Source organism: Aplysia californica, unplaced genomic scaffold (genome assembly GCF_000002075.1).
Source record: "Aplysia californica isolate F4 #8 unplaced genomic scaffold, AplCal3.0 scaffold00319, whole genome shotgun sequence".
Lineage (NCBI taxonomy): Eukaryota > Metazoa > Mollusca > Gastropoda > Aplysiida > Aplysiidae > Aplysia > Aplysia californica.
Genome location: NW_004797589.1, coordinates 209,064 through 233,844, shown reverse-complemented (window position 1 = coordinate 233,844; position 24,781 = coordinate 209,064). Strand labels below are relative to the sequence as shown.

General features: G+C 39.4%; 2 protein-coding genes across 4 annotated transcripts; one reads left to right on the top strand and one right to left on the bottom strand.

Moving 5' to 3' along the window:
* Positions 1-126: 126 nt before the first annotated feature.
* On the bottom strand, positions 127-8,902 carry LOC101858790 (ufm1-specific protease 1). The gene is made up of 6 exons (XM_013084823.2): positions 8,833-8,902; positions 5,832-6,006; positions 4,988-5,203; positions 2,900-3,002; positions 2,246-2,316; positions 127-355 (listed from the first exon to the last, which is right to left on the bottom strand). Exons 2-6 carry the CDS (start codon positions 5,973-5,975, stop codon positions 221-223), a joined length of 669 nt encoding a protein of 222 aa, XP_012940277.1. The 5' UTR covers positions 5,976-6,006; positions 8,833-8,902; the 3' UTR covers positions 127-220.
* Positions 7,361-22,539, top strand: LOC101858422 (protein LTO1 homolog). 3 transcript variants are annotated; one of them, XM_035970771.1, is made up of 6 exons: positions 7,361-7,649; positions 13,494-13,599; positions 14,098-14,159; positions 15,236-15,350; positions 15,893-16,018; positions 19,114-22,539. In XM_035970771.1, exons 1-5 carry the CDS (start codon positions 7,621-7,623, stop codon positions 15,956-15,958), a joined length of 378 nt encoding a protein of 125 aa, XP_035826664.1. In that variant the 5' UTR covers positions 7,361-7,620; the 3' UTR covers positions 15,959-16,018; positions 19,114-22,539. The 3 variants fall into 3 exon arrangements, with proteins under 3 accessions (XP_035826664.1, XP_005102327.1, XP_005102326.1); XM_005102270.3 differs by lacking the exon at positions 7,361-7,649 and adding an exon at positions 9,210-9,457 and having other exon boundaries at positions 19,117-22,539; XM_005102269.3 differs by lacking the exon at positions 7,361-7,649 and adding an exon at positions 9,210-9,457.
* The last annotated feature ends 2,242 nt before the right edge of the window (positions 22,540-24,781 follow it).

The window sequence follows — 24,781 nt, the reverse complement described above, 5'->3', positions numbered from 1 at the left end:
CTTTGTGTTTCTCTCCTCAACCAACGAACAATCCCCACCCCCAACATCAACTCTATTTGTCAACACACAAAGAGACACACACACACACACATACACACACACACACACACACACACACACACACACACACACACACACACACACACACACACACACACACACACACACACACACACACACACACACACACCATGCCATTCACATTCTCCTGACTGTAATATCAGCTGAGTGAAGGTTTTGGCAAACAAAGATTGTAGAAGGAGTTAAGGTGAAGGTCTGCAATGGGCAGCCACTTGACGAAGCCGCTTAGCTGCAAACTTGTGGCGTCTGGGTCTTTCTCACAGCAGTGAGGGTCCTTTTCAGAAGAAAAGAGAAAACTATCATCGATAATGCACAGAACAAAGTCTCGAAGTCTACAAAGCTGAAGAAAAACCAACAGTGAATTCCACAAAAGTCAAAACTGGTGATGGGGGCTGCTATTACAGCATAAATACTATAATTAACTATAAGATTTTCTTTTGTCTTTTCACACCAAAACATAAATCTAGCCAGTGACATGCCCACTCACTTAACAACCCGACACAATTCAAATACCATTTTTTTAAGGTAGGTGTTATCCACCCCTATCAATGCAATTGACATCATTGCATTTACAAGGTAGGCTTCAACACAGCCTGTTTGGGCCAACCCAAGCTGGAGGGTTACAACATCCAAGAAAAAAGACTGAAACACAGAATAAAAATAGTTCCCACAAAGGATTTGAACTCAAGTCTTCTGCATGGAACGGCAAAACACCTTACCAATACTAAACCACAGACATCAGTATCTCCTTTTTATATCTTTGACTTTTTTTTGCCAGTAAGTTTGCTCTTTCATATCGCCAAATCGGTATGACTATCAGAGCTAACTACTTGTCAGCTCAGAAGAAGAAAAAAGTCTTCCATCCTAATACTCTAAGGTATCGAATAAACGTCTCTCCCCCCCCCCCCCCCCACCCCTTTATTGGATACCTTAGAGTACCTACAGCTTTTATTTATCCCAGTTAGTAACAACTTGACCTACACACCTACACAAAGAAAATGATATTTTTTTCTTCTTAAAATATAGATAGGTTCCCCACTTCATAGCTGTAGGGCCCCTTGCCATCACGCAGCTACATCCCATTTCGAAGGTACTCTTATGTTTTTTTATACTGATTAGATCTGGAGTATTTTAAGTTTTGGTAAAGATCAATTTTGAATGAATTTAGCCCAGATGGTGGCCAAAGTGTATTCTTATCAATTTTAGGACCATCTTTAAAGTGCACAACTTGTACACTGGAGCTCCAAGATTTTTCACCGTTATCCAAGAAGGCTAGGTGTTCAATTTTACCTAGGCCTACCCTAAGACCAGGAGTTTGGCTGAAAGACAGCAATAAGAAGGAGGCAGGAGTAGCAGTATAAAGAGTCAGGAGTAAAGGAGAGAGGAGCCCAGAAGAGGCCAGTGGAGTAGTGGAGATAAAAGTAGGTGACACAACATCAGAAAAGGACAGGAAAGGAAAAGAAAGGATAACATTTTAGAGAAGAAAATTTTTTCATCTGTCAGGTTGAGAACTTGGGACCTCTTGAACAAGAGGTGAACACCGTACTTCTAAACCACGAGAGCCCCAAATTAGCACCAACTCAAAACAATCTGTCCAAGCTAGCCATCTCTAGTCTGCAGAATCTGAAACATGTCTCTCCCACTTATGAAACACGTAATAAAAAGATTTTAAAAATTGTTTTAATAGAGGTTTTACGGCGCTCGCAACTGCATAAGGCCAGGGGGTGGATGTCAACAGAGAAGTCGTTACAGGGAATCAGACTTACTCTGCTCATCTCTCTAGCTTAAACAGCACAAAGTCTGCTTCGACTATCAAGGCACCCCGGAAATAGTGGGTCACAAGAGAGTGACAAACATACAAAAGAAGTAGAGGAAAAATGACAATAGTAAGGATTAGGAAAGAAAAAGCAGCAGTTCCCTGTTGTAGATCAGGCACAGTTATGAGCGTGACATTGATGAATCAGCCCATTTACAATTCTACTGTGCATGAACGAGAAATGTCCCCCCTTTGGGAATGGCCTAAAGACACTTCAGTCTGTGACACTGCCCTGGGGGTTAAAAAAAAATTTTTTAATAAAAAAGAGATGAAAAATATAAACAAACTTGAGGACAGGAGGGAGTGTATCAGAGAAGAATTCTATTTGATATTTTGGTTTGCACTTACAACAATGAGTAAGGCAGGTGGCTCCAAACGCACACCAACAATCCCTTTAGAAGAGTTGTCGGTCTCACCACCTGAAACATAAGACATATGAGCCAGATATCAGATACAACTTTTCAAAGTTTTAGTAAGAGCATTACGGCACTTGCAACACAATAAGGTCATATAAGTGTCGAAGAATAAAGGTGTTACAAGAGAATAACATACACAAAAAAGAAGGGGGAGAGATAAGGATGATAGACTTTTGATAGGGAAGAAGGAGCAAACCACACCAGAGCACTAGCCAACTACCCGCACAGATGCAATTTATATGTACATGTAGGTCCTTCAACCCACAAAGCAACTGAACACACACACACAGATATACAAACACACACACACACACACAATGCACACACAAACACACATATACACGCACACACACAGGCGCGCACACCCGCACAAGGACACTTTATCTTGATGCACAATTCAAAACTAAGTCCAAATAGATCCAACTAAACATTTCTTCAAAGTTTAAATGACAAAAGCAGTTTATCTTTCAGGCACAACTCATTTTGACAAGCAATCTTAACAAATTTTATCCCTGACCTGGCAGATTCAGCAGAAGCTAATAACAGTATTTACAAGGGAAAAATAACAATAAACTAAGGTTCCTACCCATCATTATTGGTGCGCCTACAACTTGAAAATGTTGATGTAGTTCTGGCAATACACCACTTATCTCAGATCCACTGTTGACATGAATGACTTTGCCAGGTACCTAAAGGAAGGGAAAAGGTTCAGGTGACCAGGAGAGCACTCAAAAAAACTTATCATGAAAAAACAGTAAGATAAGACTTTTTGCCTGTTTGGGAAATCAATACTTTCACATTCTCAGCAAAAATCCACTTTCATGAGTGGTTCAGTTGCTCACTTCCGTTTCAGAGGGTCCAAGGCTAAAGTTTCCCTTGCAAGACATTTTCATTCAAGTTGTTTTGTTATCATTAGGTTCAGCTATACCTTTGAGTCAGCATAACAACTGCTACAAGTATATGCTGCTGAGTTTTACAAAGTCAAACATTAACACTGGGAGAAGAGGTAAAATGGGTAGGGTGTGTGTGTGCGTTTGAGTGGGGAGGGCAGTGACAAGAGGATGGTTCGTGTGAAAGGAAGGCTAAGCTAACAGTTCAGATAATCACTGATTTTACAGGGACTCAGCATTATGCAGGGTCTCCTTCAACAGAGACAAGGGGTGTACAATGTTCAGCATGTGAGTGTTTGAGCCCGTGAAATCTACTGCTTGCACTGTACGCTTTCCGAGAAGCCGAGAATGTTTCTGAGTGCTTTAGGGTCTGCTGGAGTAATATACTTGTACAGCGCATAGACCAAGCTGTAGAGCATGCATATGTCCTATATATATATATATGTAGATACAATTATTATTAATTATTACTGTCACAATGCAGTGTTTATAATCTTGGCAAGGTAGGCCACAGAAGTGGCTCCGTCTGAAGAAAGTGTTACCTCTGGATCAAAAAGGATAGACTCAATATTATGATAAAAACAAATAAAAGCAATCTTTAAAATTCATTCAAATTAATGAAATTTCCACAGAGAAACACCAATGACACCTTTTTCCAGTGGAAATGTTAACCACCTCCAACTCCAACACCGGTCCAAATCAGCAATTCCTATTCCCATTGTAATAATATAATAATAATAATACAGCCCATGCCAGCTTTAAGCACGGTCATTGGGAAAAAAGCATAAGCGTGCTTAATGCCGAGACGTGCTTGAGTGCAAAGTAGACATAATCCATAGACTTTCATGTAGAAAATATCCTGAGTTTTTCCCTTTGTTCTTAAGTCGTGGTCGCGCAAAAGTGTGCGCTGTCATTTTTACTGGCCATGGTAGTTTTTGTTTCTTTGTTTGTTTGTTTTGTGGTCAAATGGGAAATGAAAACTTAATTTAGACGGCCAGTCACGATACAGCACACAAGGCCTATACACTGCCTGTGCGTACCACAGCCTTCTTCTCTGTGTGTCCAAGTGTGTGTGTGTGAGTGTGTGTGTGTGTGTGTATGTGTGTGTGTGTGTGTGTGTGTGTGTGTGTGTGTATGTGTGTGTGTGTGTGTGTCTGTGTCTCCATCACTTGTGTTCTTTGTGTTTCTCTTAAAACACTCACTGTTGCGGTGTAGACTGTGTTCGAACTTCGATGGGTCATCAAGAAAGTATTGACTGTCTTGTTGATGAAGCATGCCCGAAGCTGAAGTTACCGTGCTTAAAGCTGTGCAATTTATATAGCAAAAATTCGGTTAGAGCCCTTTAGCATGCTGGAGTCCAAAACATGTTTTATGCCGGCGTGTTTAAAGCCGGCACTGACTGTTATAATAATAATAAATATAACAATAATAATAATTGCAATTATAAAGCCTATAACCATGCTCTACAGCATGCCCTATATGTTTATAATTAATTATATTATTACCCCCATCAGACCCTACAACACTCAGAAACATTGTCAGCTTCCTGGAAAGCATACAGTGCAAGCAGCCAGTTTAGTGCTCAAACATTAACAAAATGACAAGATCTTTTACTATAGCTGGGTATCCATTCCCACCAGGGTGAAGGGAGGAAAATTCACATTAAGTGCCTTTCCCAAGGACACAACACCGTGCCCCTGGTGGCGTTCAAACTCTAATCTGCCAAACCCTGAGAAACGAGTATGAGTAACACCAGAGAAAAAATAATTCTATTGAGTGATTACCTCATAAAAATAATCCAGACAAAGAGATACTTCAAAACTACCAATCCATTGTCTTGACCCAATGAAACTCTCCGGTTTATCCTGCATGGAAACCAAGGCCTTTTGTATCTCTACAATGCTTGGAACGTAATTCTTCTTCAGTGATGGACCAAGTTGAGGATGTCTGCAAACCCAGGAGCATAAAGTCTGCAGAGTCCTGTAACCACAGCCCCAGCCCTGCACAGAGTTCAGGTATGTCAGATCATCAAAGATTTATTTATAGAGGCACCAGCCATCCATGTCCAGGTGCTGTTTTAGCCTCAGGTATGTCAAAGAAAGAAAGAAATGTATTTTGTAAAAAAAAAATGTTATTGACTTTGGAACAAGAAGTAACTGAAATCATGAACAAAATTTAAAGTCATTTACAACAAACAAATAAAGGTTTTTATTGAGCTGGAGCTCACACAGAGTGATGGCACAGAGAGAGGGCGAGACAACAGAGAACAAAGGAACCATTCTAACATTCTAACTGCAAAGGGTGATAATTAGACAAAGCTCTCTTTCTGTGCATCACACTTTCACTGTTTTACCACTTTTGTTGAGAAAAGTTAAAAAGATATTATAACATAACCAACTGCTTTAATCTAACACATATTATGTGAATGGTATAAAATTCTCAATAACCTGTGAACTGTCCAGAGAAATACAACCTACAATCTAGCACGCATGATGGTGAACATACACATAGGGAACAAGCACACATAGCAAATATGCACATAGCAATACACACACATGTATAGCAAACACGCATATATATAAAAAAAACAGGCACATAATGAACATATTTTCAGGTCTCAAATCTTACCCTATCATCAACGCCATCACAAAGATAGTGATAGTACGTGTAACTGCAGGAACACAGGGAATCATCTACCACCCCAGGCAGAACAAGATGAACGTCAGAGACATATTTCTCTGAAGGCACATCAGATTTCAAAGAATCCGCCATTCTTCTGAAGATCAGGGCGATTTCATGGGGCCTGCAACAGAACATCATGACATAAAACTGAGCACAGCACTTCCCAAACCCATTGAGAGATAGCTCACAAAATCTGACATAATTAGATATAATTCGAATAAATGGGGGGGCGGGGGGTCTCGGGGCTCATGGTTGAAAGGTACAATGTTCACCTCTCATTCAATAGGTTATGGTTTAGAAACCCGACTATGGTGGAAAAATTTTCCTCCCTGAAAATATGTTTTCCTTTCACCTCCTTTCCTACTCTCTACTCATGTTCTGTTGTTTACTTTTGTCTCCACTTTCTGCCCCCCCCCCCCCCCCACCCACCCCCGGGCCTGACTCTTTCATTCTATAGCCATTCTACCTCTACTCCTTTAGTCCATACTACTGCTGTCTTCCAGCTACACCCCTGACCTATAGGGTAGGTAAGATATGACACCTAGCCTTCTCAGATAAAGGTGAAAAAATCTTGGAGCTCCTGTGTGCAAGTTGTGCACGTTAAAGTTAAAGATCCCTAGGTGGTCCTAAAATCAATAATAGCAGGCTCAGATGAGAACAGCCAATCACAAAAGCCTATGAGTCACAAAGTCAGGGTCATTTTTTTTTTTTTTATTTGGAATGCGATTTAAGGATAGTCTTGACTTAGAGAGGCTGATAGCAAGCTATCAAAATTTCCCATGTCCATTGGATTCAAGAACCTCTCAAAATAGCAGACAAAATATGCTGCAGTCAGCACTTGAAGCCATTATTGAGGAAATGGTTGTTTCATGAACTGTAAGTTTTGTGTAGGCCAACAATTTTAACAACCCTATGATCTATCAAAGTGTTCCTTGTTTTAACTTCTGAATCAAATTTGATACAAGGGAGGGATCTTTCTGAAAGGACCACCCCAGTAAACACAATAAAGAAGAGACCTAACCCTAACCCAAACTCAAACCCTACCCCTAGCCCTCTATTCTACTCTGTCTCACAGTGGTCGCTCATTACGGAAGTCCTCCCTTCCGAAGTGTGTACTGAAGTCTGACTGAAGCTACTAGTATGTCAATTAATCAACCTGATCTCATTCTGCCATTGAGCACAATTAGTCAATACTTTACTTTAGACTTAAATTAAGCCTGTAGCAACATTGTTTGAGTTTGGATGATCTTGGACATTTTGTACAATAATTCATGCAGTGCCAAGAACTAGCCAAGAGTATGCCTACAAGAACCTAGCAGTTAGTAAGTCAGTAGGGACAGGATTAACTCTTCATGTCCGGTGAGCCAGTGGCAGCGGCTCGGCGCGTAGTGGGTTTGGCCAGCGAGCCGCTGACACCGGCTCGCTACACTAGCCTTCATTAAATACCGCAAAACTAATATTTCACGACATCAACCGAAATTATGGTCGCAAATGCCGAAAATAGGTCTTTTTCTGTTTGTACTTTCATTTTGTAGCGTTTGTGCGGGCGCATTTGCTAGATTTGATGGCTTGTTTCCGAACAGCTGATTTTTTTGTGTATAATTTGTTTGTGTTGGTTAGGGAGATTATCATGGCTGGAGATTGCTCCTGAAAAAATTATAGTGACAGTTTTCTTGTTTGGATTATACTGAGACAAAGTTTTCATTCCATTTGGATATTATAAATCTAGATCTAGATGTTGGATCTTGTTGAGGCTCTATTCAGGTTAGTTCATCGTAATGTGTAGGCCTATATGTCTATGTGCATGTGACTCTCATCTTACACCTGGAAACTTCAAATAATTAGCCTACTCAAAATTACTTTGAAAACGTGCATAAAGACTCAGTTTTCATATCTAGGTATATTCAAACAAAACTATAAATGTAAGCCTTTGATTTATTGTATAACAAAGTGTGTATGTATAGAAATCTAGATCTAGATCTAGATCTAGATCTAGTTGTGTTTACACTTTTCATGCCGAATGTGGGTTCTGATACATTTTATTATTTTGGTGTATTTCAAAAGAATGGACTTCAAAGAAGCTACAGCCACCATCTATAGATGTAATCCTAGAATGTATATATATCAACATGTTTGCTTCTTTTACTTTGGCTCTGTGTTCAAATTGTATAAAGTTACACCCCTATTTGTGTGAACAGTGTTAGGTAATATTGCAACATTTTTTTTGCTAATGGCCATTTACTTCAATAGTTTATTTTTATTCTTCAATGAAGGCATCTAAGATGAACACCAATAAATGCAACTTTCATTTCTGAACACAAACATACCAAACGTTTTGATGTGGGCCTAGTAGATTGAAAGTTCTATAGACTTTTGGGCGCTTTTTCGGTAGTTCCCACCCCGCATTTGTTATTCGCCGGTATTGGCCCCAAGAGTAGGGGGGTTTCAGGGAGGCTTGCCCCCCTGACCTAATAAAAACATGGTGGGGGGTTTCAGGGGGGCATGCCCCCCTGAATTTTACCACAATTTAATGTTTTGCAGTTGTTAGGTTTGATATCTTAGCTTGCCGCGAATCAAACGTATATAGATCAAATAAGGGGGGTGGGAACTACCGAAAAAGCGCCGACTTTTGTAACCCACCCTACTGCTGTACAGGATCAGTCCCTGCATGGGAGGCTTCGGTCAGAACGAAAATCCTCTACGGACATGAAGAGTTAAGATCAGAAGGAACGGTTTCCGAACATGATTTATTCTACCACTAGCCTAATTTTCGGCTACTAAAATTACACCGTCATCAAAAGTGTAAGTAAACGTATAGTCGAGTTATAATATTAATAGGCTCCGGTTACAATATTATAGCATTAGGACTATAGTACTATAGGATCAGCCTATTCTACAGTACAATTTTATGCAAGACACAAAATTATCACAAAAACAATTACACTACAAGAGGAGAGAAGGCTGACTGGCTGTACCGACTGACTGCTTAAACTTTCGCTTTCGTTTTTCCAGCTGTTGTTGTCAGTTGTTACGCTAGGGGAGATCACTTCCAATACTTGTGTGTGCAGGTTTGTCTGTATTTGTGGCTATTGTGGCGTGTTATTGGAAAAGGGGTGTGTTGATGGCATCAAAATCACTTTAAGATACAACTGAGCTTGCAAATTGCAACAAACACTGATTATAGCACTTTCTTTGCAGTATTTTTTCAATTTTCAATCATGTAAAGCATTATTACTCGAGAACATTTGTATGACAAATTGCCAATGAGTCAAAGAGGTGCCATGACTCCAAATTTATTTGTAAAAATCAGGAAAACTTTGAAGGGGAGATCACTACGATCCTATCGCCTACGTGAGATTGCACACAAACAGTGAAAGCTGTGTTTAGTATGTTAACTTGTTGAGCCAGCTGACGCAGCGTGAACTTTAACAAAAGTGCCTTTCAAGTTCGAACTGCATAGTAATATTGTCTTGTCAGATTTACATTGTTGTAATGGCTGAGTCCGTTTTGCTTGAAAGACAGGGAAGATGGGATGATGATATCTTCCATGCGGTCACAATGTCCGAGGAATCGTAAGTCATCATTAGTCATCATTGACTTTACACACTTAAGGCCCTAGCATACCTGCCAACCCTACAGAAAAAATCGGTAAATCACCGAGTTTTGGGTCAAACTACCGATTTTGAGATGAAGCCACCGACTTCGGGATTCAGCAGGGTGACTGCCAGGCCCCGGGAATTTGTGAAAGTTATCAAATATTTGAAAACCAAATCCGACAACGCCCGAAAGTTCATTTTTGCCGGTCGCGATTGTGATTCATTCGGCTCCCTCGAGAGTATGTTTCTTCACGCAGACAGGCGGCTATGGTGGCAAGCGGGTGTGATACCGACGTTTGATCGGGATAATCAAGATATAGATCTACTTTCACTTTCGTTACCACCCAGAAATTTGCTGGTAGTAGTTTGATAACACAACATTAATTGTAACAACATGCAGGCTGTGTGCATGGCAAACGCTGTGTCGCCTTGAAATAAAAATCAATATTTGTGCTGTGCTGTCACTTGTGGAAAAAAAAAAGAAAAGAAAAAAAAGTTATAGTTATACAAATACAAGCGTCTTGTCGGGTTCGCCATTGTCACCGGTCAATGAACTTGTGCGTTCCATCACATTGTGAGCACGGGCACTTGTAGGGGTCACCAAAGTTCAATGAAAGTCTGAGCGCTGCGTAGTATAGGACTCCGGAATGGGGGGGGGGAGAGGGGGAGGATTATTTTTTTACGGAACTTGGAAGCAAATTTTAGTATTCTAAATTTTTTATTACCTCTAGATCTAGAAAACTCTGAAAAACGAGTGTTGGTGCAGGCCTTGTGTGGACTCGGGATCCGTCATACTCTTTCCTTGTAAACTCTGCAAAACCTGTGTTGGTGCAGGCCTTGTGTGGACTCGGGATCCGTCATACTCTTTCCTTGTAAACTCTGCAAAGACAAAAGGCCAAGGCTAGGCCTAATAAGTCTTCCAAGGCCCACCTTTTCTTCATCTTTTCTTCTTTGCTTCTGTTTTTGTTTTTTTGTTTTGTTTTGTTTTTGGGTTTTTTTTTTGGGGGGGGGGGGTTTGGTTCCATTTGTGTATGTGTTCGTGCAGGTATGAATAGGACAGGAACTGCACTAACTACTAATAGGGTAAATGCTTCTGGTAGTTTTCATACTTGTCATTTTTTTTTCTTTGTCATTTTCTACATTTGATGAAGTCACAAACACAATCATGCATATTTGATGTGGGTCAAAATAAAATTATATTAATAAGGGTCCCAAATTAAGTTTGCGACAAGAGGTAATATTATATAGCCTACTACAGATTTTTTAGGTCAACTACAGATTTTTGGACAAAAATTTGCGTCCAACTACAGATTTTGGCACAGGCAATGTTGGCAGGTATGCCCTAGGCTCCATTGTACTTGGCCGGACCACAGAGTCGCGAGCAAAGAAGGAATAGTAGACCACATGATTAGATTGACCAATTAGCGTCAAGGTACCAGGGTCGTGGGTCAAAGGGCACGGGGGCACGGTCGTGATGACTGAAAAACCTGGTAAGAGACGTCAGTCGGTACTTGGCAGTCAAAAAATGAGGACGTAGGAGAGTGAGTAGAGGAGCTCTGAAAGGAAAAATAGCGGACCACTAGTTGCCAGAGGCCCCATAGTAGTAGTGAAAGTAGTTCCAACTGGCGGTTACCAGTGGTTTGGTAAACTACAATCTTAAAATTTTTCTGGCCAAATTAAAATGTTCTAGATCTATCTGTGGCTATACTTTCACTGAAAAAAAAAGAAAAACACAGCAGGAGGCATTTTAAGTAGAAAGCAAGAAAGCCCCTTAGAATTTCTAACCTCCCCCTCCCATGGCCCGGTATCAGGTTATTTCTAGGTTTCTAATTCATCAACTAAGAAGGGGGAGTTGACCTTTTATGACATGGTTTCACCTCTGAGCAATTTTAAACAAATCTCTCTCTTAGAATGATAGGTTCTAACTCCCCTTTTTGTAAAACTGAGTTAGGCCTACACTACACACACTAAAACTACACCTTACATTTACTCTCAATACTACAGATATAAATGCCATGCATACAGTGTGTCGAAGGCAGAAGAAGATAATCAATCTAACTTATATTTTGTTCAGTTTGATGCTTAACAAATGAAGCATAAAAACATCTTATCTCTATAAGAGTGTGAATCTCTTAGTCCAATTTTATTTTATTTTTTAAAGTTATTCCAGACCTGCCACTCAACCCGAATTAATCGGGATTTCCGATTTTTTGTCCCAAATCTCAAGCATCCTGATTTTCCCGATTTTGATTGCGTGTATCCTGATTTATGTTTTCCGTCTGGTATGCAGAATTGTCGGTAGGAACTCTAAATTATATTTTCCGAAATATCGATGTTGACTCGCCCCTGCTCGCACGTGTTATATTTCGACTGTAATGGAAGTAGTATCGAAGAGGCATTCTGACTGGGGACATTCTCAAGATCTACTTTCACTTTTGTTTCCACTCAGAATTCTCTGATAATGGCCTGATAACGGTTTCAATTGCGACATACAAATGACAAATGATCAATATTATTCATATCTCTGCTGTTACTTTCAAAACTAGCTTTGTTCGAGTTCTGTTTAATCGGGCTCATCATCAAGACTCTTCAGTTAAAAACTGTTTCAGTTGCAAGTTCACATCACATGAGATGACTTTGGCGTGTGAGTTGAGCATGTACAGGAACAGTCTGTTGATGGGGTCAACTTAAGTTCATGCACACAGTTTGGCTTGAAGATTGAAGTATCTCTGTGGACTAATCGGGGGGTGGGTTAGATGCTTGGACTAGGAGTGCTTGACGTGATACTCCAGAATTTTTTTTAAAATGATGATATTATTTTTTTTTAAACAGGGGGTTTGCGGGTGTGGGGGTGTGTGTGTGTATGTTTGTGTGTATGTGTGTGTGAGAGAGAGAGAGGGGGGGGGATACAGGTAATACAATGTTTTTATGGACACCCTTGAACAATTTTTAAGTCGGCTTGGCAGTCACCTTGGTGATTTGACGTTGATCCCAATTTTTTAAAACCAAATCTCGATTGTTTCCCCCTGAGGTCCTTATTTGTAGATTTCATAGAGTGGCAAGTCTGGTTATTCTTAGAAGAGCTGAAAGTATCTTTATCAGCCAGTGTATGGTCTACTTCAAACTGATTCAAACCAAGAGCTGTCTATTACTACACATGGAATTCGAAACATACAGAAAAAGAAAGTTTGTGGTTTCATTTGTCTGGAATCCCTAGAAAGTGGCATGATCAGGAATAAAAGGGTTGAAAGTTAAAAGAGTTGAGACTAGCGACAGTACCTGCAGCCATATAAGAAAAGTTCAAAAAGACTCTGTTCCACTACTCATTTCTGCCTAGATGATAGTTTAGACCACGAAAAATGCCTTTTTTAACCTTTGCCCTGCCCTCAGACACACAAACAGGCTTACGTAGAACTCCCTAAGCAGTCATCTCTTCATAGCACACCCTCACGTTCTTGCTATAATATTGACCTGTTCTCATAGCAGTCTTTGTCTATCATGTCACTGTGGTCTTTTTCAAGACAAATCAGCCTCAAGGCCTGCCCATAACAGTCACTTGCTACAAAAGTTTTCCGCCATCCCATCCTCAGACTGAGAGTGTGCATTTAGTGAATGCAAAGAAGCCGTTAAATGATTGAGATTATAACAATTCAGATGGAAATGAAATGGAAGGATAAAAATTCTTTCGGATTTTAGATTTTCCTTTTAAAAAAATCTGTTAACTTTGTCAAGACTAGTAAGTGACCATAACCCAAACCCTGTTATAGCAGTCACCTGTCTTTTTTTCTGTGATCGTGAGTGACCATTATAATTATAATGGATAAGTTCAACTTTACTCACACACAGTAGATGTACACACAAACAAACTCATACACATAAACAAATACATGCACACACAGATTTGTGTAATATCATTCTTTGACAACACATAAAAAAGGAAATTACACATATTTGTATGTGTAGCCACTATGACATGTATTATATTTTATAGTTCCTTTGCACGTTTTTCCAGGTCATGGCAACAAGGTTATGCAGATGGTTTTAAAGAGGGAAGAAAGAGAGAATTTGAGGAGGGACACCACCTTGGAGTTCAAAAAGGCCTTGAAATTGGCAGAGAGGTTTGTTCCTTGCCATGAAGCTCTTATAATGTCCGTCTGATGTATCCTTTTATTGCTTCTTTTTTTTTTTTTTCGTTATCAGTAACTTAGATCTGAAATGGATAAAAGGAAGTGATTGAAATGCAGTTGATTTCTAAAGCAGTGGAATTAGCTGTAACTACCACTTGTATAAACAACCATTCCGCCACCCCCCCCCCCCCCCCCCCCCCCCCCCCTGCAGTTTTTCTGTGTTATGATAACGATAACACTGTCCAAGTCCACCAGTCTAAGATGTCCATTTAACTCAACAATGACAATGGGTGTTTGTCTTGGACAGGTTCGACTGTACTCTCTTAAAAACTGGCATTATTTATTATGTAAGATTGCTGTTTCTCAGACTTGATTTCTCTGAGACGTGTAAAGAGTAGGTGATGTTGAGATATATGGATACAGGAAATGTTTTACTGGCATTTAAAAAAAAATTATGCTTCTAAGTGCTTGTCATTTCTTATGTCACAGATTGGCTTCTATGTTGGGTTTGCATCACAAGTTTTGAAAAAAACAGATACAGGAAAAATGAAGTGAGTGTTTTGTAGTGTAATTAAATGGAAGAAATTAATATGTCTTTAGTCTTTAGTGAAAGTCCAACAATGATTGCTTGAACTCAGCAGGGTTTACATCTTATGGTTAGTTTTGAATTATTCAAATTGTTCACCAATCATGTACGACAATCAATTTAATGTAACATTAATTGAAATGGAGATATACTTTTTGCTTGGATTTTAATCATTTGACATATATGCCATGGTTTATTATGGCGAGCAAGGTTTATTACTCATCTTCCACCTTAGATGTACTTCAAGTTAAAGGTCATCATCAGCTCATGATGGACAAACTATTATGGATTATTGATTTTTCTTATAAATATCCCTGAAAACAGTGATATATTTTATACTAAGGCGAGTCATCCTATAGATTTTAATTTACTTGTCACTTTGGCACAGCATTTTGGGCTAGTCTGTTCACAACCTGTGAGTGCCATGACATGCACTATCTAGGATGGCCTTGGCACTGCACACAGCATGAGCTGCCTGTCCACCCCTTCTCATAGGACTCATTCTCTTTTTGTTTTAGTAGAGGTTTTACAGCGCTCGCAACTGCATACAGTACATTCTCTTTATCTTGAAAGATCTTGTTTAAATGGTCAGAAGACGTAGGCCTGTACAGTGTACCCTGTCTGTTTGTATGTCTCTTGCTCTCATCTCTTTTCCCCCGACACCAGTACTTCTACCTGTCCTAACACATTTCTTCTGTTGGTAATCTTAGGCATAAGAGCTTGCTCTGTTTTTGCTTTTCCTAACTAGCAGACATTTTTCTTTTCTTCAGTTTGTAGAGTAGACAGCTTTTTTTAGAAAATATTTTTAAGTTTTTATTGTTAATACTTCACTAATAGATATTTATAATTTTAGTATTCAATAGCATCACTTTCTGTCCTTATTTCTGTGTTTTTTATCCTCTTTTGCGCTTGGTAAAAAACATGTGCAAGCAGTTCAGGTGACCCATTCCGCTATTGTTTGCCTCACGAAAAAATACAAAAGCAATTTCTCATCCAACTTGTAATAGAATAACAATACCAAATAATATGTTTTCTTTCAAGGGTTATCAAAGTGAGTAAGGCAATCATCAGTTTGGCCAGCAAATTTCCTGAAATTGATCCAACGGATGAAGCTCTCACTGACACTCTAGGAAAGATTCAAGGGAAATTCAAGCAGGTACTTTCTTGAGAATGATGTCTCTATGCATACTGTGTTATATTTTTTCTTAACTAACTAATAAAGTGAGTGGTGCGGACCTCTGTTTGAAGGCCTGAAGGCTTTTTTGGGGGGTTTTTTTGGCCTTTTAGATTTTATGTGGGCGTGGCAGTTTCAAGTGATTCCAATTTTGTTCTGTTATGGATAGTTGTAAGAGCGGTAATCTTTATCTTTAAAAAAATGATAAATGAAATGTATGTGGTTTAACATCCCTATTTAAAACAGTTTAGTTCATTTAGGAGACAGGCTTTCAACCCTGCCTGTCAGGGCCAACGTGGAATGAGAAGGCGGATACAACATCCCAGCAGAAAGACTGAGATACCCAATTAAAATTCTTCCTACTCCGAAATGAAACTCTGGTCTCCTGCGTATGACAGTAAAGTGCCTAACGGCTACACCACAGGCGCCCGTATACTTTGCATTGAGGGAAAATACACCATCACGGCTTCGGTTATGACACTTCTGATCACACCTGTCGTGTCTCTCTCTCTCTCTCTCCACAGCTCACTTCCCTTCTAGGGGTGCAGACACAGTATACCAGTGGTAGTGTTAAAGGCACCTCATTTTGATTGGGATCAAGGAGAAAATGCACTAATCTCCACACTAAAAGAGAGATGTGGAAAAGGCAGGTATGTGAAATAGTCATCTCTCTCTTCCCCCCCCCCTCTCTCTCTCTCCCCCCCCCCCTCTCTCTCTCCCTCTCTCTCTCTCTCTCTCTCTGTCTCTCTCTCTCTCTCTCTCGTCTCTCTCTCTCTCTCGTCTCTGTCTATCTATCTCTCTCTCTCTTGTCTCTATCTATCTATCTCTCTCTCTGTGTATATGACCTTTTGCCAATAGGTGGGTACCTAAAATGTAGCTCAGAAGGTTGATGGTAAAGTTTTTAATATTTCGTTTTTACTTGAATTTTTCTATTCATGTACATCTCCTCCTACAAAAACATGTATTTACAGACCTACAGATGGCATGCTACGCTGTGTAACTGGCGTTACATAACATCAAGTCAAATTCTTTCTAACACATTTTTTAGAATTTGAGCATACAAAATTATTTTAACAGTTTTCTTATTGCTTTAATTTTCAATCATAAGCATGAAGAGCATATAAAATGGTGAGGATCACAGATAAAAAGAAATTCTGAATGCCATTGTGTCTGCATTTGTGTCATCATAGTTATGTCCAAAAGAAATGAAAAACTTTCCATTTTCATATGTTAATTTCTTTTATGAAAATTTGGGCAAACAACGATTCATAGATTCAATGTGACTGACAATGCATGTTAATGATGAAAAAATGCCATTTTATTAACATTTTACTATGAATCTCTGCAAAATATCAAATATCTTTCGAACTTAAGCATGATGACACAAAATGAAAAATACCCTGAAAAGTAATTTATAAAAAATAACTTTTGTAAATAGTTTTATCATTGCTTTAATTTTCCAACATAAGCATGAAGAGCATATAAAATCACAGGAAAAAGAAATTCTGAATGTCTTTGTGTTCGCATTTGTGTCATCATAGTTATGTCCGAAAGAAATGAAAAACTTTCCATTTTCATATTTTAATTCATTGTTTTGAAAATTTTGGCAAACAAAGATTCAGGAGATTCAGTTTGACTCATAATGCATGCTAGTGGTGAAAAAATGCCGCTTAATTCACATATTACTATGACTCTATGCAAAATACCAAATATCTTTCGAACATAACCACGATGATGACACATAATGGAATAATGGATGAGTGTTTGTCATCATTTTGGAACATATCATCAATTGACATCAAATTATCCCCCCCCCCGTTGACATCTAGCCGCCAGGCATGCATGGTCGCATCTAGATCTACCACTACTTGACCATTGGAACGCAGTGCGATGTTAATCATTACTTGGTTTAAATTTAATTAAATGGGAGAAACATTTTTCGGACATAACAGCTTTTTCGAACATAACGTGTTAAGATTTGATGACGACATAATAAAACTTAAATGAATTCGTCTCATCCATCTTTATTCTTCTTGCCGTCTCGCATCGCTCAACAATGCGCTGTGAATGATCGACAGGAACGATGCACGTTCCTCCACCCCTATTATTTCTCGTTTTCTAATTGCTTCTTTCGAGCATAACAAATGAAGACAGAGCACAAGGCGTGGCGGGATTTCCGTTTACTGCAAAATTACGCCAAGTCCCTGCCTCGGAATCAGTCAGGGCAGAGAGTAAACATAGGGCGATATTATGCTTGTTCCAGGGCCTCAAAACGGCTGATAGAAACAAAGTCACTGGGAATCAAAGTTGGTTTGCGAAATGACTACATGAGTTATACTCAAAAATGAAAATCTAGAAGGCTCTCAAAGAAAAAACAGCTACAGGTATCACTATTCTTGTTATAGCACCACAAATAAGGTAGTTATAGTAGTTAAAGTATTGAAGGGCAAGTTTCTCCGCAATTATTTCATTGTTGAGTTTGACAACAGAAATAGTACGAAGTCGACGCGTCACGTTTGCATCGATTTCAGAAATAAAAATATTGGTAAGATTTCTTCTGATTGCCCAACTGCTATTTCTCTGCTCCCATAGCTGAAACATATTAAGCACAACATGTACAAATTTCAAAACTGTAGCACCATTTTTATTGGAATAGGAAAGGATTTTGTAGACCATATATAACAGGCCCAGTAATAACAGAGATCCGGTAATAAATGGGATTTTTTTCCTACTCTTAACTTTGTCACTATTAAAAGTTATTGGCAATAACTGGGCCTCATCGGAGCCCAATCGATTATAGCAGGGACAAAGGCTCTTTAAGAATGTGTAAAAAGTAGGAGAGAGAGAGAGAGTAACGGAGTGATGGAGCAAGCCCACACAAGCCACTCCACTGCAAGCGTACGCAGCGGGTGAAGCGAGAGAGGGCTGCAATGTGCTGCAGACTTCGATTTAAGCCAAGCTACACGCACGCAGGCCTGACACATGGTAGGCATACTTGTGGCAAGGGAAACTACCCATGAATAATTATACAGCTGGATTTGTCCACAAATGCTTACTTCCCTTGCATTTTTTATTTAACTCTTTAACTGGGATCTGATATAATAGTAGGACTTTTTCTCTGGTCCCACCATCCCTGTTAAATCAGGTTTCCGCTGTATATGAAGAAACCCCCACCTATTGGCAAAGGCTCATATGTGTAATATTCATATTTTATAGATTGTTGAAAATTTATCTTCCACTGGCTTTGAGAAAACAAAAAAATGTTTCCAGTAGTATTCCTAAGTTATTATTTATGTTCTTTGTGGTTGTTAATTTAGCTATGAAAAAACAATCTTAATTGTGAGTGTAACATTTTTAATAAAATGTTACTGCTTTTAAAGAAAAATTTTGTATACAGTTTCATACAATCTCTCCTTGTTGTTGAACAATAGGAGCTAAGTTTCTATATTCTGACTTTGGATACAGTTTAGCAAGAAGCACATAATGAACACTCTAACTTAGACATGTATTTTTTTGGTATTTATTTAAAACATGTGCTCAGCAAAATTTGTACGCAATGAAAAGATTTTGTTATGTGAGTGTAGACTGCAATGAATAAAAGTTTAGGTTTTGGTCAAGGCACAGGTAGAGGTAAAAATGAAAGAGGCTGAAGATGATGTATTTTATACCACATGATTGTAATGTGTTGTTTAGTTAAAAGTTTGATCTTTTGTGTGTTTTCTTTTTTTATTCTTTTTCTTTTTAGTAGAAACTGGATGTGCCCTTGCCACGATGGACATTGTGACAGGCTGAAATATCATTCCCATCTTCTCTGTTCCCTCTGCCGTCCTACTTACAGATTGAGATTGGGAATTGCAAGTTCACTGTCCCTGGAGCCTTGAGCTCTGTGATTGGGAGTGCCACCAGTTCTGCATTCCTAAACACTGACTGAACATGCTCAGCCTCAATGCTGCAGGAGAATTAGCCGTGTCTTGCAACGAGCTGTTTGATTTTTTTTTAGTAGAGAGACGATTATTGATACAATAAATGAATGTCGTTTAATACTTGGCCGAAAAGCGAGACTGGTAGACAGAGACAGCAGAGAAAGAGGGAAAAAAAGGACTACGACCTGCCAGTGGCCCTCTCTACTAACCACCGCTTTAATTAATGACCCGGTATGACAACGTACCAACACGACACAAATAAACAACAGATCTGCGCTATGGCAACGTCATCAAAGCCTACAAGTGTGCTGCCCTCCCTCCTCACCTATTGGTAACTCAGACCACGACATGATGTTACTACTCCCCTTGTACTGACTTATGCCAAGATGATCTAAGCCCAATGTTCAAAACTGTCACCATCTGGCCTGAAGAAAGTGAAGAGGATGTTTTGATTACACGAATGTTTTTATTTATGCATGTGAGGTTACTAAACACACAGTGCTACAAATGAAACAGAGAGAGAGAGAATGATTTATGGAGCGGGTTGTCCCAGCTCGTGAGACATGTATTTACTAATGTCCTGTCTCGTTGTGCGTATGAGTGAGTTCCCCTAACCTTTGTAATGTCTACTGCCATAGTTAACGACCAAGACAAATTTCTCTCTGCGAGATGAATAAAGATTGTCATTGTTGTGGTTTCAGCAAACTATGTACAACAGTCACACTTACAGACTACATAAAATTTTGTGAAAATTTGTGGTGACCATTTTTTTAAAAACAAGTAACAATGTACACTAACTCTTAACTATGCATACATTCTGGAATTAAAGTTAAAGACCTTAGCCATAAAAAGAAAGTAAGAAGCTTTTTAACCAAAACAAGCCAAGACTCAAAGTCTTAGACAAAGCTATAAAGAAAGTCTGGAAAGAATTTGGGCTGAAAAACAAAAGATTCGAATATAAATTATGGAAAACTGGAAGATCTGTTTCAATAAAGTTATTTTTGTGAGACTTGGACTGGTCTTACACGATAGAATCTACGCTTAACCAACAAGAATAATTTGTGTTGACAACGAAGAGAGCTGTGCAAATTTATACATTAAATTCCTTTTCCTCTCAATTTAACAAAACCAGCTTTTGTGACTCATCACTTGTGAACTCCGAGACAAATGACAATACTGTTGTTATGGTTGAAGAAGGTGAGGTTAGAAGTGTATTTGCAGATGTGAATGTGAGAAAGGGGAATGGTACATACTGTGTGAAACCCAAAATTCTTAAAATGTGTAAAGCACAACCCAGCTTTGTTTGCCCCTGTATTACGTCAAGCTGCTATCTTTTTTGGCCTGAGTCATTTTTTACACTTCGGTGGAGATAATTGGGAAAAAAAAATCTCAGTACGTGTAAAAAGGCACTTTGAAAGCCCAAAATTTCCATAGCTAATTAATTTACCATAAAACCCATCAATTCAAATTTCAGTGACATTTCCTGATGCCTGTCTACGATACCCATGCATCTAAAGCTCGGGTAAACTTACAGGGGTCGTTAATGACGTGTACAGCTTTTATTCTAAGATAAGACTAATAATAACAATCTAAGTCGAAGAAGACATTGCATGATTTGGCTTCTGTTGTCCTCTTATGCACTCCCACTCCCTCCAAGCAACATGAGGGTGGCACACCAATCAAATGCTGATGTTATCAGAATCAGAACATTGAATTTTGAATGCCACTTTTGACGTTCTTCTCCAACTTGTGTGTTGGGTTTATAGTCACTTGGATTTGCTGTGGTTGTTTTTACTTTCATCCCCCTCTGCTAGCTTTGGCTATTTTTTTCTCAACGGAGAAGCCTTTCCACTTCTATTGCACTGCCAATGAGTTCACCTAGAACTTACTTTGCAGATCTGTTGTGCAGCGTATTATCTCTGTTGAGGAGGAAGTGCATTGATATTATTGGCAATTCCAGATTCAGATACATAATGAATGCCTTCACACTTTTGCAGACTCCCAAAAAGTAAGTGAAGTGTGCAGGCTAGAATAGATTTACCCTTAAACACTCCTGTGATGTGCAATAATAAAACGTTCTTGGCTTACACTGTGCAGCTCTCAAACTGGGTCTGTCAGGATCTAGACTCTCCCATGTCAAGGGATTGATGCTGAAGTCTTTCGGAGACATTTTACGGGTGTCTTTTTGTAACGCTTTTTGGTGTGTCCTTTTCCTGTTCCCATGAGGACAGGTTAGAATAGAATACTGCCTTTGGGATTCTGAAATCATGCATTCTTACAACATAGACTGCCCTGCAAAACAGTCCTTTTTTAGTTTGAGATTAGAAAACAGACTCTGCCTCAGCATTTGCCCTTTTGAGAACTAAAGTGTCTGGTATTTTGTCCTGCCATTTATTGATGCCAAGAATTCTTCTGAGACATTTCATGTGGAAATGCTTGAACTTCGAGATCTTGGCATGGCTTTGGTTCACTTTGGACAACAGCATTGTTTTCTTTCAACTTTGTCTCACAGAAATGTACAGTTTAGTTTATAATTTGCCATCTTGACGCAATGAATGCTGGTCAGGTCCAAACGCTCTTCAGCCTTTTTTTTTGTTTGAGTAAAAAGAAGCACATCGACTCAATGACAGTCCTTTAGTGCTGGGACAAAGTAAGGCTGACAGACAAACAAGAGGGATAGGAAATTCTATCTTTTCATTTTTCCTTAGTTGAGATTCTTGGAAAGAGGGAGAGATTTTAAAAACAGACATCTGGAGATTTTCATCTTGCCAAACCCTCCGAACTTTTCAAAAGGAAAGTACCACTACGAACATGTATTGATTTTACAGTCTCTTTACACACTTTTATGTTGGGATTGCCTAAAGGTAGCAACTGGGCATGCTATTTCATAGCGATTTCTCTGAGAGAGTACATTCATGTAGAACTTTCACATATAATTTTTTTCATTCCTTGTAGTTAGTTGCTTTACTGATTGCTTAAAAATTACTTTGTACAGAGGTGCTTACGAAAAAAAAAATGATATTAGAACCGTATGTAAATGCAAGTGCAGACAAGCTTTTCAATGACACATACGGTTATGTTATATGCGAATGAGGTGGTGTGACCCTGGCTGTCATTTTGAATGAATGTGATATAATTTATGTAAAAGCTCTTATGAAAATGTGAATATGGTTGAAAAAAGATTACATGTTTTTTTTACGTTTGAAAACTAAGTAGACTGTATGGAAATAAATCTGAGAGAGATTCTATTGCTTTGTCGTTTATTTATTGTATTTGAAACAAGGGGGGAAAAAAGATGATCTATAACTAACGCGTGCTAACATCAAAGATTCTTTACTAGTAGAGAATCTTTGCTGATATTGAGAAGATCAGTTTCGTCCTGTATGAGTTTGATTGCTGGGATGGGGAAGAACAGTTCGAAGCTAGATACCTATGTTTAGTTTTGCCACCCTCAGTTTCCTCAAAACACTAGACCTTGCTGTGTCTTGATGAAAGTGGTGGTGTAGGTAGTCTCGTGGCAAGACTGTGACCCGACTCCCTCACCATCAGGTTTGGGGTTCTAGGTTCAGTTCAGTCTGACTTTACACAAAATTTTCCCATTGGGTTCAATCCCACCAGAAATGGACATTAAATTAAGAAGTCCCACCTATTGAATAGCCTTAGTGTTGCAAGAGGCGTTAAACCTAAGCAGTAGAACTCGGGATTTAACGAAAACTCAATGAAAGGAGTTGGATTCCCAGTTTTTGGGATTTTTTTTTCTATTCCTAAAAATCGATATAAAAATAGCTGGGATTCAACAAACACATGAATGAGCAAGCTTGGATTCAATGAAGTCACTGGCAAGGTGAACAATCCTCCCTTCTGTGGCTTCGCTCGTTTTTTCCCACAATGAACCTTATGACCTATTCCTGAAAACCATCCATGGCACCTGCATCGTGAACCATTATTTGCTTAGTCTATTGCTTATATCTTATGCGACCAATCAGTGGCTTTCTTTCGTACAATACACACATTAGCACGCACACATGTCTTAGTGTGTGTCGGGGTTGGACGTGCAGCCAGCACACGTGTGACTGTGCGTGTGTGTGTCTCGGGGGGGGGGGGGGGGGGGGGGGGGGGGGGGGGGGGCACAAGCTTACCGCTCGTAGAACTTAATACTTATGTAAAGTAAAGACACAAATGTGTCAGTTTTTTTCCCCCGGCTACTGATCAACATTACAATGACAAACTGGTCTTGGCATAGATCTACGTAATGAATAGCGCACTGGGCTGTAGAATCAAATGTTTCCGTATGTATGGCTCTGGGGGACTCTACAGAGCAACATAACTTGTTCAGCAAACAGTATGTCATAGTAGATGATAAATGACATAGGCGTGCATTTGAACGAATAGGCCCTTTTGCACGGTTTGTGCTTGATAGAGTTCAGAGTTGGAGCTCTCGTGGTCTAAAGGTTGTGATGTTTTCATTAGGTCCCAGGTTCGAATACGGACAGTGACCGAAAATTTTCTTTTCTAAAAATTTCTCCTTTCACCTGCTTTCCTGCTCTCTAACTTTAACCATGTTCTGTTGTCTGCTTTCGTCTCCACTTACTGCCCCCTCTCCACTCCCCTTTGCCCCCTCCTCTGGGCTACTTGCTCTTTCTGCAGCCTTTCTACTGCTACTCCTTGACTCCTTCTTGCAGATATCTGTCATCCACACTCCTGGTCTTATGGTAGGTAAGATCAAGCACCTAGCCTTTTCGGAAAAGGGTGAAAAATCTCGGAGGTCGCGTGTGCAAGTTGCGCACGCTAAAGATCCCTTGGTGGTCCTAAAATTCCTACCAAACTCAAAAATGTTTAATGTGTCCCACACACTCATATGACCTTATGCAGCTGCGAGCACAGTAAAACACCATTTTTTTTTTAAGTTCAGAGTATCTTCCCGGAATTGTCCAGCGTTTCTTCAGTATGGCATCAAAGAAACATCTCTCATTTGAAATCAAATACTTTTGGTTGAAAAAGTCTAATAATACATTATAGACGTTACTTGCTCGGTGCCTGTAATTATCTCCACAAAAACCTCATGTTTGCTATAGCAAACACTCGGATTCAACGAAATTGAAGGCCAGGCCCGACGACGTCGTTGAATCCGAGTTCCACTGTACTATACATTTTTTTTTTGGGGGGGAATAAGTCTATCAACCACTTAAAGTCAAAGAGCTCCCAGCTCCCAGTCCCCTCCTCTGTAAGAGCATTCCAAACTCACTCCAAGATATCCACATCTGTGCCAAGTTTGACCATGAATCTTCTTCTTTCCTATCAAAAATCTATCCTCCTGATCTCCCCTCCTTCTTTTTTGTGTTTGTTACTCTCTTATAACTGTGGCTCGAAAGGGGTGAACAGGGTATATGCGGCAATGAAACAGTTTTGACTGCTATGCACATGTTCCCTTCAACTCTATCGGTAGACTCTTCCATCCTCACTTTAAGCTTACTTAATCAAAGCTTGTGA